At 26.6% G+C, this 14,169-nt stretch overlaps 1 protein-coding gene across 2 annotated transcripts in view; it reads right to left on the reverse strand.

Annotated features, from left to right (window-relative positions):
- Positions 1-14,169, reverse strand: part of LOC101236314 (uncharacterized) — a 53,402-nt gene that overhangs the window by 35,162 nt on the left and 4,071 nt on the right. For both annotated transcript variants that reach the window (XM_065808104.1, XM_065808105.1), the window contains exons 2-5: positions 14,062-14,107; positions 9,711-9,775; positions 151-393; positions 13-49 (exon numbers count right to left, since the gene is read on the reverse strand). In XM_065808104.1, coding sequence (XP_065664176.1) covers positions 13-49; positions 151-393; positions 9,711-9,771 — 341 coding nt within the window. In that variant the 5' untranslated portion in view covers positions 9,772-9,775; positions 14,062-14,107. The remainder of the gene's footprint in view (positions 1-12; positions 50-150; positions 394-9,710; positions 9,776-14,061; positions 14,108-14,169) is intronic.

A 14,169-nucleotide genomic window follows, 5' to 3' on the forward strand; every position in this document is an offset into this window, starting at 1 on the left:
CATAAAAACTACCTATATACATTATTGCTCCAGAGTCCTCCTTTTCCATCTTGAAACAAAAAGAATAAAATATAGAAAGTATATCATTTTAAATTTAAAAAAATTAAATTAAAAAAAACTAGATTAAATTTAAAAAAATAAATAAAAAACCTCGACATAAGTTTGAAGGTCCATACATATCAAATTTTTTAACACCATTAGCACCAGATAAACATTTTCCTCCATCTTGAACAGCAAATATTGTAAAACCATGGTCAATAGCAACTCTTGCACACTTTTCTATGGCATTTTTACGCTTATTGTATGATCCAGTTAAGAAATGGTGTTTATTTTCAAATGAAACAAAGTTACTCTTCTTTGACTCTTTCCAACATCCCAAAGATTCTACATTTTCTATTAATATGTTTTTAAAAATATATATATTTTTAAACTTTAAACTTTCATAAATTCTTTTGTAAATAATTGAATATACTAACAAATATATTTATAAATATACTTCATAAATGTGAATATACTTATAAAACTAAACATACTTTTAAATTTAAACTTTTATAAATAATCTTGATGATAACAAATAATATATATTAATAAAAATAATAATAACAATATGCATATAGTTTTAGATATCATTTAAAACATAAAAACATGTTTCAAAATGATTTTTTGTAGTGCAGTTTTGAGAATCTTAAGAACTCTGGTGTAGATGAGGGCTGATCAATTAGCTAGTTTTCAAATATCCTAATTTAGTATATCATAAACCAAGCATTAGATCTGAAAGTGAAATTGTTTATTTATTGGACTATAAAGTTTTATAAAAAATAGTTTCACTGAAAATACAGAGGAAAATGATAAAAAAATACTTTTATTGACATAATTATTAAGATAAGAAAATCCAAATAATGGATTTTGGAGTTTCAAAACTAAATAATGGATAAGAATTATTCTGTTTTTACTGACTGACATTGAAGTTGAGAACCATAGTTCAAGGAATAATGGTTCTTAAGAACCAATACTCAAAGAATAATGGTTTTTAACCCCAAACAATTTTCTTTTTCTTTTCTTTTTTCTTTTTTACTGGTTCACTTTCAACAAGGCTGCAAGCATTGACTATTAAGTTAGGAGTTACTAGAAAATAAAGAATAGAGTTAAAGAGCAAGGAAACGATTAACAGAAAACTTGAAAAGTTGTTTGATTGTATGAGTCAGGAAAACATGAAGATGGGAGAGAGTTCCAAAGGCTTGAAGTGCGGGAAAAGAAACTAGATCAATTAAAGTTTTTAGAGTATGCAGGGACAGATACAGTGAAAGGATGAGACTTTGATGAATGATGAGTAAAGTGATAATGAGTTTTGGTTAATGGAACTAGAGATGATAGCTCCTGTGAACAGTGACCATTATATTTGTAGAAAAGAGAAAGAGATGAATCTTCACAACGAAGGGAGAGAGACTCAAGCATGACAAATAAAGTAGCTCCAGCTACGTTTACATATGGTTTTCGGACCTTCTTAAGGTTATAAAGATTGAACAACGCAAAAAAAAAGTGATCACATTCGCGTGCGTGAATGGAATTAGGGGAGAGGGTTAGACAACCAAACATATAAAACTTATATGGGGAGGGGGGAGACTGCCATGAGGGAAGGGGGGGGGGTGGAGCAAAAAGAAAGAGCATCATTAGAAGAACCAGTCCAAATATAATAACAGTATTCCATACAGGAACGAATATGAGATTTGTAGAGGTAGAGAATGGAATCAGGAGTAAGAAAGTGGTGAGCATGATAAAGAGAAGCAACCTTAGCAGATGCTAACTTAGCAATTGATTTTATGTATGTTTTCCTTGAGAAGTCAGTAGTGAATAATAATCCAGGAAAATGTAAAGAAGAAGTCTCAGTGAGAGGCTTGCCATTGATCAATATAGGAATGCAGACAGTATTGCAATAGTTGTTTACATTGAGTTTTGTTGGAGTTAAAATTCACAAGCCACTGCAAGCCCCAATCTGCTAAAGAGGTGAGATCAGATTCAAAATTGGCTGCCTGTTCTAATCAAAAAGAGAAGACATTTGTCGAGACAGAAGTATAAAGGTCGAGTCATCAGCAAAAGAGTATAAAGCCAAGTCATCAGCAAATATAGCCACTTTAGAATTAGGCTGACAGGAAGAATTAATAAAGTTAAACAAAACAGGAGTCAAGAAGAGAACTTTGAGTTACCCCAAAAGTTACAGGAAATGAAGTAGTGTTAGCCTTCACAAATAACTTTAAAAAAGTGGTTAGAATAAAATGATTTGATAATTTCAAAAACTTTCTCAGATACACTATATGAAGCAAGCTTCCAGAATGCTAAACTTTATTGAAAACTTTAGGTATGCCAAGAGCAACAACCCTTGCCCCGCTGCCTCTAATGCGCAATAAAACCTTTTAGTCACATCAGTTAGCAAGTCAGCCATAGAGCGAGAAGATCAAAAACTGTATTGGTTGTCTGACAATAAAATATTTGACTCAAGATAGGATCTATAACAGTTTCTATTTTCTACTAATTTTGAAGCCAATATATCAAGACACCACTGATGTTTAGTTTTCAACTGATGCAAAAGATCTTATTTACCTTTTTCTCAGAAAGACAAATAAATATCTACAAACATATGCATTTAATATAACAGTCTGACAACTTACTGTATCTAGTAAGCTTAATATTGGCATTAATCTGTATTCAAAGCAATTTTGAGAAATTGTATGATTGTTGTGTGTGTGAGTGTGATTGTTTCATCTTTTTGTATGTGGTGTTAACCCACACACAAAAAGATGAAACAATTATAATTTGATTGTTATACTGCAATAATTTTGTCACAAAATTCATGAAGTTATCACAATTTTATAGGTGTTTCTACCTTCAGATAAGGACATCATTGATTATTCTGGATCCCTTGCATGTAAGATGTGTAGCACATTTTATGCTATCTTACTTATATTGCAACAGTCTTTGATCTGCAAGAAAATAGACTCATCATTTTATCGCACAGCAGCTTTGCAAAGCAAACCTGCATCTTTTGTTTTCAACCAACTTAGAATTTGCATTTTTTGCATTTTTGAAGCATCTAATAGAAGTTTTTTTAAATTTAACAGAGCTCAAAGTATTGTTTATTAGTATTTATATGAATAATAAATACTAATAAACAATGTGTAGCTTTGTAGTCTATATTTAAGTTACCACAGTTTACTGATGGTAACAATGAACTTAAAGAAGAATTGTTATATATTATTGCCTACGACAAACTGTTGCATACAACAAATGAAATTTTTTTAAATTTTTTTTATTTTAATGCTTAATTTATTTTCTTAAATTTAATTTAAAAAAAAAAAGGGAAAAAAGTCACTACAATATAATTCTTGACATGTAAATGTAAAGCAAGGTATAACCAATATGTAAGGTATAACCATATGTCTACATAAAATAGTTTACATAAATTACAACAAATTACAAATTTCTGGTAAAATTCAACGCAATCTTATTGTCAAAATCAACGCAATCTCATTGTCTATAAACATCAATTAGTTTAAGTAAAATTTCTTTATTAGCATCTTTACTTTTTGTGAAATTCTCAATCAATTTCAAAAGTTGCAACATCTCTTCTGATTGTACTGATTTACATACAGACTTCAAACGACCTTTCAAAATAATACTGGAAATATAAGGATCTGATTTTTCTAAACCTCAACAAAAAACATCAGTTAAGTTGTTAATTCTTGAGATTTTTCTGGCATGATCCATACAATCTTTTCTGTGACATTTGTGAAGACTTTCTTCAGAATTTTCGGTAAAAGTTCCAACTGGCAAAATTAATTCAACCATGATTTGAGCTACATGACCTAAAATTTTATAAACAATATATGAATATTTTTCATTGTTAATTAAAACTTTTTGTAGACATTAATTTTCAAATTTGATTGGATCAATTAGAATTTGACAGGACAAACACAATAATTTGTTCTTAAATATAGATATAAATGTTCAATAACATTTATATCTATATCCAATATTTCTGATAACAATATTAGATCAGAAAAAGCTCGTTGTGCAATATTGCCATTATTAGATGAACCAGTGCCACCTGAATGGGGTTTGTCTATACATAAATTTAATTTTTCTCAAAATCTTTTTTGTGTAAGACTTTTTTGAGTTTTTACATTACCTTTATTTATTTTTCCTTTTGCCATTGCTTAGTATCAAATTTATATGTATTTTGCCATTGCTTAATATCAAATTTATATGACAAATGAAGGAGATATTCCATGAAATGGATCCAGCAATGAAGTGGACTTATCCCAAAGAGTAAAAATGCTTTCTCAGTCTTAAATATTTGATTTGTGTAATTTTCAATGTGACTTATTTCAGTAGGTGTTGCTTTGCAAAGCGGATACAATTGATAGGATGGTGTTTTAGTGATTTCTGCTAAAACTTTTCCATCCATGGCTGGTCAAAATAAGAGCTTTTGATAATATAAACTTTTCCATTTGGTAGTTATATTATAATATTAGAAAGTTTATTTATTTATCATTCAACAAAAAGTTTGTTTCGAGAATAAGTTCTTTACTTTCTTTAGCATAATTTAAGATCATTGGTCTGCAAAATTTAACAGAATTAGGAGTTGGGTTTTAAAACATTTCAAACACTTAATCTCTCCTCTTGAATCAAATAACTTACTTTCTGACCATCAATATGGATTTCGATCTTCTCGTTCTACAGCTGATTTGCTAACAGTAATAACCAATAGGTCTTATCGTGTATTAGATAAAGGTGGAAAGATTAAGGCCATCGCTCTTGACATTTCTAAAGCTTCTGATAAAGTTTGGCATGCTGGTCTTCTCTATAAGCTTTCTTCTTATGGTGTATCTGGTAACATCTTTAAGATTATTGAATCCTTCCTTTCCAATCGTAGTATAAAAGTTGTCCTTGATGGACAGTACTCTTCTTCTTATTCTGTAACTTCAAGAGTTCCTCAAGGTTCAACTCTTGGCCCTATACTCTTTTTAATTTACATTAACGATCTTCCAGATATTCTCATATCTAAGGTGGCATTGTTCGCTGATGATACTACCATTTATTCTTGTCATGATAAGAAGCCAACACTCTCTGATTGCTTGGAGGGGGCATTTGAGCTTGAAAAGGATCTCACTTCTCTACAGCATGGAGGTCACAGTGGCTGGTGAACTTTAAGATAAAACTAAATTATTTTCAGCCAATCGTTATTGCAATAATTTAGATCTCCCTATATTTGTGAACAGTAATGAACACGATGAGTCATCTACCCTTCACTATCTAGGATTAACTCTGACTTAGGATCTTTCTTGGAAACCATATATCAAATCTGTTGCAAAATTAGCATCTGCTAAGGTTGCATCTCTTTATTGAGCTCAACACTTTCTTACTCCGGATTCTATTCTCTATTTCTATAAATCTCAAATCTAGCCTTTTATGGAATACTGTTGCCATATCCAGGGGGGATCTTCTAATGATGCCCTTTCTCTTTTAGATAAGGTGCAAAAATGTATTGTAAACATAGTTGGACCTACTCTTGCAGCCAACCTCCAACCATTATCCTATCGTCGTAATGTTGCTTCTCTTTTTCTTTTCTACAAATACTATAATGGCCACTGCTCTAAAAAGCTGGCGTCTCTTGTGTCATCTACAAAGATTCATTCTCATGTTACTCGTCATTCAATTAGGTCTCATCTTTTTTCTATGACTGTTCCTAAGGGCTCCAAAAACTCTTATTTGTCTAGTTTTTTCCTCGAACATCAGTTTTTTTCCTCAAACATCAGTTCTTTGGAACTCACTTCCTTCATCTTGCTTTCTTGATCCATATAATTTGCAATCCTTTAAGTTGCCTGTTAATCATTATTTTGCTCTACAATTTTCATCTTTTCTCATCCAGTTATTTCCAACTCTAATTAGTGGTTGCTTGCAGCCTTGTTGGAAGCGAAGATGTTTAAAAAAAAATAATAATAAATAAATAACTTCATCTTAAAATCTACAGATATAGTTGCACAGATGTTATTACACTTTGATAATTTAAAAGATGTAACTGCATCTGTAATATTCATTTAATTTTTGCACAGATGTTATGAGACATCAATAAAACTTTAGATGTTGTTGGACAGATGCTATCAGACATCAATGAAATTTCAGATGCTGTGGGACAGATGTTATTATACCTCATTATATTTACAGATGTTGTTGAACAGATGTTATTAGACAAGGAAAAAACTGATGTTGCGAAAAAAAATGAAAAAGCAAATCGTCTGATGAATTTTTAAATAACTCATTGAGCTTTATAATATAATTTGTGCCTCTTGTGATTCTATTATTCTTTGAACAGTATGTATTAGAAGATTTTGTAATTGCACAATTGTCACCTTGTCAGAGTTGTGAATATAATTTGGTCTACATTTTTTTTTAGATATTAGAATATCGCGTAAAGCAGATAAATATCATAAAGCAGATAAATAGCACCTTTCTCTTTATTTACCACCATGTACTGAGATTTAGTAAAATCATAGTTTAATAGAAAAGCAAGTTCCTCTTCTGAAGAAATTTTTATTTCTTTGTCAATGTTTTTTTGATATCATATGCCAATTGTTGATCTTGTAGAATGCACATGATAATTTTTTCTAAGTTCTTATTACCTATTTGTTTGGCTCTGTATCTTGCTGTTTCAAGTATATACTTTGCATATTCAGTTTTTTCAGACAGATTTCAAATTGCTATTCTTTTAGCTCATTTTCATTTGTCTGTAAAAGGCAATGTATGCCGCCCCTCCCCATTGTATGCCGCCCCTCCCCAATGTATGCCGCCCTCTCTTTAAATCTGGTGTTTCTGATACATTTGAGAGTTTCTAGATAAGTTCTTTATATTCAAAATTAAATTCATGTTCTAACCAGGAAATTGACTTTCTATGAAACTTATACTTGGAGTATTGAACATCCTTCATTTTTTGTTTGTACATGGTTTGTAATGTTAATAATTTTTTTTTAATTCTTTTTCTTGAGCACCTTCAATTTTCGTAACATTCTTCTTCTCCAAAAATTTTAAACACTCCAACATTTTAATAACATCACCAGTCACAAAATAAAATCTTTATTCTTTAACTTCATTTAAACAATTTTTATTTTATTATTTATTTACGCAATTTTAAATCAACGAAAAGATTTTTTGTAAATTCTTTCAATTTGCGGAAGATTTTAAGGTTATATTAATTTAAAGGAAGTATTTTGAGGTTATATTAATATTAAAGTAGATCTTAAAGTTACCACAAATAAATCTTTTTATGAAAATACTATGCAATTTGATTGAAAATGACATCCATGTTTAATGTAAAAAAAAAAAAAAAAATTTAGGTAGAAACATTTTTGTTTCTACCTGAATTTTTTTTCAAACATAATTGTTCTTGGCTTGGGTCCTGGCGGCATCAAAACCTATATTGGATTAAATGAAGAAGAGTCGAAGTTTATCCATACGTATTCAGATTCTTACAGAAACATACAGAATTTAATAAGTCACATTCAAATATGTTATTATTTCCTAGTCTAAAAAGTCTTTCTCAGCATTCTTACGGCATAAAATGTAATTTTATAAAATATTTTAAATTAAACTCTGAAAGCCTGTTTAATATTCTTCCATTTGATATATAATATATGGAAGTTCACAGGTGTGGTTTAAGAAATAAAATAAAAGTTCGAAATTATTGCATTTTCACTGAAAACTAGTCTAAAAAGAAAAAAATTCTTTCAGAACATAAAAATAATTTGCAACAATCTTGCATAATCAAAACTTCTTATATCGGATTTTTGCAAATCTGGAATTAATGCCACTTTTTGATAATTTCAAACCACTGTGCAGTGTCATGATTGTGCTGAAAGGAACATGGTCTTCCTTTTTTATCCTCAACGCAGAGGATAAAAAGTATTGCTAGTTTTACAACAGATTTTAAATAACATTTATAAAAAAATAACTTTTTAAAATGAAATAAATATTGTTACTTAAAATGTAAATATTTTAATTAATTATCCCAGAAAAAAAAACTGAACATAAAACAATAATTATACAATCTAAAATTTTTTCTAAGCTTCTTTACACCTGGTAATATTGTTAATATAGCAATATTAATATATTCAAATTTTTTAGAAATATTCAAATTTTTGGAAAACTATATTTACCTGCTCAAACAATCCTTGTGAGCTAAAACTTTCAATATAAGCTAGTATATATAGATGTAAAAAAATTTACAAAAAAGTACAAATAAATTGTCACCCAGGATATGAAGTCCTAAAAAGAACCCTGGCTTTAAATCACTATTTTCTATTGGTCTCTGGTGTCCAGGAGCTCTAAAAATATTGAGTGACTTATGATCTGCAATAAAAAAAACTCATGAGATTTAATAACTTGGAACATAGTGTTTTTTAGCCCGAAGTCCTCGAGTCTTTGGGATGTTATACATAAGGAAACTGGGTTCAAAATTGTTTGTTCCTCTATCCTAAAAGTCTTAATTTTTATCATAAAAGCTTTTTTACATTTTTGAAATTCCTGGATACCAAAAACCAAGAAAAAATAATTATTTTGTGACTTTTAAATCCGGAGTTCTTTTTAGGACTCTTTTTGGACTCTTTGGGACCCTAAATAAATTGCCACTACTGTAGATTTAAATCAACGCGATAAAAATACATTCTGCTCACTGATCTCTTTAAAGTGGCTTTCATTAGACACCTTTTTAAACAAAGAAAAATAATGAAAAAAAACAAAAAACAATTTTTAACCAAAATAAATACTGTAATAAATAAATTGTAATAAAAGAACAACTTTTAACTGTAATAAATACATAAGTTATTCTAGGAACCTTTCAAATGTGAAACATAAACTATATTTATAACAAAAAAAAACAAAAACTTTAAAAAAAAAAAGCTTTAAAAAATTGAAAACAAGTAAGCAGTACACAATAAAGACTTTTTATAAGTAAAAATTTATACCCCCTTTTAAAACTCATTTTAACTCTAGTCAACACAATTTTATATCTTCAAAAAATATAAAGAAATTTGAGCAAGGTCATAAAGTACATCCATAAAATATGCTCCTTCCTCTACATACGTATGCATTATTTATTACAAAATCAATCCCCCCCTCTCCAACACATAAATTTTTCAAAAAATGAAAAACAAAAATTATTTTAGTTAATTTGATAATATAATTATAATTGTAAAATATAATATTAATTTTTAAACTGGTGAAATTTAATGCTTTGGTTAAAAAAAAGAAATCAAGTTTTAGGAGAGATAAAAAACAAGAGATCAAACCGCATGCGTACTCACTGTCTTTAACTCCCTACCTTGTACGCATACATTTTTGGGCAATCCCCACTCCTCTATAACTACATATATACTTTATGGAACACACCTCACAGGATAATTAGAACAACTGCTACTACTAATAACTGCATTATATTTATATAGTTGTACTTTTATTGTAAATTATTATTAATAATAAATATTGTACTATTTATTACAAACTTAATCATAACTATTTTTAGTAACTATTTGTACAAAACTTAATAAATGAAATTAAGTAAAAATATTTTGACTAGGCAATATATTTACCTGTTAAAATCTTAAAAGATTAAGGTATATATTTATCTGTTAAAATGTTAAACGACTTAAGTATATATTTACCTGTTAAAATGCAATTGATTGATGGGAGGATGCAAAATAGTAAAATCCAATGATCTGTCATATCACTAAACATAGTATATTTTTAAAACATTTTTGTAGTAGTTTATTAAAAAAATAATAAATAGTTATAATATTTAACATAAATTAATAATCATAAGTGTTATTAACATTATTAATCAAATTATAATTATAAACATAAAAAGTTTAAACTATAAACAGTAAACTTTTTTGAGTTGTTAAAATATAAAATAAATTATGACACCTTTAATACAGAATCAAACAAAAAAATGCAGGAGCAGCAGACTATTTTAAATTTATTTCTTTAGACTTGTTAAAATAAAATATTAATATCATATTAAATTTATTATTTCCTTATATGGTAGTAGAAAACAATAGCAAAAAATACATGCAGAAATAATGTACACATTGCTCAGCTAATTACCTATGCAATGTGTTAAATAACTAATTATTACCAAATAAGCCTCAAACCTTAAAAAGAATTGTTTCTTAAAAAATACAGTGTGTATTTTCAATTTATAATAAAATGCATTACTTCATGACATATCTGTCAAAACGCAAATTTAGCTAACCTTTTTAAGAGATTTAAAAAAAAAAGACCTGGTAAAGTTATCTTTATACTTTAGTTGGTTTATTTGATTGGGTTAAAGTACTGTTTTACTTTAGTCCAATCAAACAAACTAACTTCACAGAAAAGTATAACCAATGTACCCAAAATTTTAGAAAGATAAACATATGAATATGTAAACTTGTGAAGATACTCTGTGTAACAAAGTATGTAATTGGGTAAAGATGCACTTCAATTTTTTATAAAACGTAAATCAGGTATAAACATTAATCAGGTTTAAAAGCAAAAAATTTTTAACAACACTGCAATATTTTTAAAGTCTAAAAATTAAAATTGATTAAAGTCACCATCTCATAATAAATCTTTACTACACTAATTAACAGATCCTTACTACACAAATTAGACAAAGAGAAATTTTAATTGATAATCTAATACTATTATCAAATTCTTTTTGCAATCTCAAAAATCAGAATGCAAAATAAAAGATGGCAAAACCCATAGCAAAATCTGTTTAATCTATCTGGAATATGATATTCTTAGTTACAAAAATAATATAACAGCATTGACACTGTGTGAAAACTTGATGCTGATTATATATTTATTTTTTGTCTCTCTCTCTCTCTCTCTCTCTCTCTCTATATATATATATATATATATATATATATATATATATATATATATATATATATATATATATATATATATACATATATATATATATATATATATATATATATATATATATATATAAATATATATATATATATATATATATATATATATATATATTATATGTGTATATATATATATACATATATATATATATATATATATTATATGTATATATATATTATATATATTACATATATATATATATATATATATATATTTTAATATATAATATATATATATATATATATATATATTATATTATATATAATATAAATATATATATAATATATATATATATTATATATATATATATATGTATATATATATATATATATATATATATATATATATGTATATATATATATATATGTATATATATATATATATGTATATATATATATGTATATATATATAAACAAAGAATAATGAAATAAATATATAATCAGCATCAAATTTTAACACAGTGTCAATGCTGTCATAAAAAATTGACAGCATTGACACTGCGTGAAAATTTTAATTAAAAATGAAACAATGAAATTACAATCTAGATAAATTGAAAAAATCGCCCAACCATCTTTTTTCATGAAATAACAGAAAATAGTTAAAATAATCAAACTTTTTTCTAAAATAATTAAAAAAACTTAAATTATAGATACAAAAATGTTCTTGTTTTAACAATATCTTTGATACCTCTTTTAATAAATTAAAATGGTACTACTAAGAAATAATATCTTTCCTCAACAGTTTTCATGTTAACACCTTTCATAAATGTTTAACCCAACCATAAAAAAAAACAAATGATTTTAGAAAAACTGAGGTAATCAGCTAAATAACTAATCTAACATACAATTAATTAGTCATAAATAAAAAAGTTTTTTTAAGTACCCTACACCCCAGCTTTAGGGAGGTAAATATATTGAAAAATTGAAAAAACTAAAAAAAAACTGAAATTTGAAGCTGATATAGAAAATAATTTTTTATACTTTTAAAATCTCTTAAAATTAATTTAAATTTGAGGATTATAATAAATTTAAGAATGTTATACATTATTTATACACTATACATACAACTATAATGTATAATTATTGTATAACATTCATGTAAATATTATATCAAATATAAAATAATGTAAAATATCAAACAGCATGAAAAGTGGTTAACAAATATTACACAGTAAAATCTTTTCAAAATAAAGCAAAAAAAAAAAAGATAGTACATTGAACAATTTTGAGCTTTGAAAAGAATTTTCAAGAAAAGTGAAAAGCCTTATTTTATTTATGATTTTTCCTTTGACTGTTTTTTTTTTTTTTCAATTTCTGTTTTCCTGTTCAAAGGTTATGACTTAAATGCAAGGATTCAACTTTTACATACATACATAAATACATACATACATATATATATATATATATATATATATATATATATATATATATATATATATATATATATATATATATATATATATATATATATATATATAAATATATATATATATAAATATATATATATATATACATATATATATATATATATATATATATATATATATATATATATATATATATATATATGTATGTATATATATATATATATATATATGTATATATATATATATATAAATATATATATATATATACATATATATATATATACATATATATATATATATATATATATATATATATATATATATATATATATATATATATATATATATATATATATATATATATATATATATATATATATATATATATATATATAACGGGTGGCCCAAGATAAATGGCATAGGTAGTATTTTTATTATAACTTTGTTATTTTTTTAGCTAAAACAGTGAATTTTTTTTTAAAGATTATTATTAAATTCTCTATAAATCTGTCTTGATGGCTTTGTTTTATGGTTTTTAATTTTATTTGTAGATAATGAAATCTAAAGATTTGCAAAAACTTGTACTTTCTAAATACCAAAATGGTGATGGTCCATCAAAAATATTTGCTGATATTAAGGGTGTCATTGGGTTTCGTACAATAAATTGGTGGTGTCAAATGATAAGAGAGACAGGCTCTATCGAGTTGAAATGTCCATCAGGTGGTCCTGGATCAGTTCATACAAATGCAAACATTCAAAAAATTAGAAGTTGTCTGAAACGTAAAAATAGGATTTCATCTCAAAAATTAGCTAATGAACTCAATATCTCCAGAACGAGTGTTCAAAGAATACTTCAAAAGGATCTCAATATGCAGGCATACAAACACAGAGTTGAACCACTGCTTACAAACGGTCAAAAAGTCAAGAGAATTAAATTTGAAAATTGGATAAGAAACCATTTTCGAAAAGAACAAACACTGAAAATTCTGTTTTCAGATGAAAATTTTTTTGATTTAAATGGTATGTACAATGCCCAAAATGATCGCATATGGTCCACTAATCGTAATGAAGCTGATAAAGATGGTGGTATTAAACAGAAACAAAAATTCCCTCAAAGGTAATGGTTTGGTTGGGAGGTTGTTCAAAAGGTGTTACACCACTGGTTATTTTGGACAAAGATACAGTAAATCATGATTGGTATATAAAAAAGTGTTGCCAGTGGCCTTGAAATATGGAAACGAGATGTTTGGTGATGATTGGACATTTCAACAAGATGGAGCAACCTCACATACGCATCATTTAACTTAACAATGGTGTCGTGATAATTTTCCTGCTTTTATTGATAAAAACCACTGGCGTCCAAATTCCCCTAAACTCAATCCTTTAGATTACTCAATATGGGATGAACTCGTTCACCAAATGAAATGGAATAAAATTAAATCAAAATTAACATTAATTCAAGAACTTAAACGAGCTGTAAAAAACATTAGAGTAAATGTAGCTTTAGAAAGTTGTACTAGTTGGACCAATCGCTTATATCGTATGTCAAAAAATAATAGAGACTATTTACATTAAATAAATCATGTCATTTTTTAGAGAATTTAATAATGAATCTTTTTTTTTTAAATTCACTTTTCTAGCTTAAAAAATAACAAAGTTATAATAAAAATACTACCTATGCCATTTATCTTGGGCCACACGTTATAAACATATATCAATAATACCTTTCGTAGCATTGCAATTTAAAACTGCATTGAAGAAAGGTTGAGCCTAAAAAAACAAAAATGTTTAAAATTCAAAGTACAAAAAAACTATAAAAAACTATTAAAATT

Source organism: Hydra vulgaris, chromosome 10 (genome assembly GCF_038396675.1).
Source record: "Hydra vulgaris chromosome 10, alternate assembly HydraT2T_AEP".
NCBI lineage: Eukaryota > Metazoa > Cnidaria > Hydrozoa > Anthoathecata > Hydridae > Hydra > Hydra vulgaris.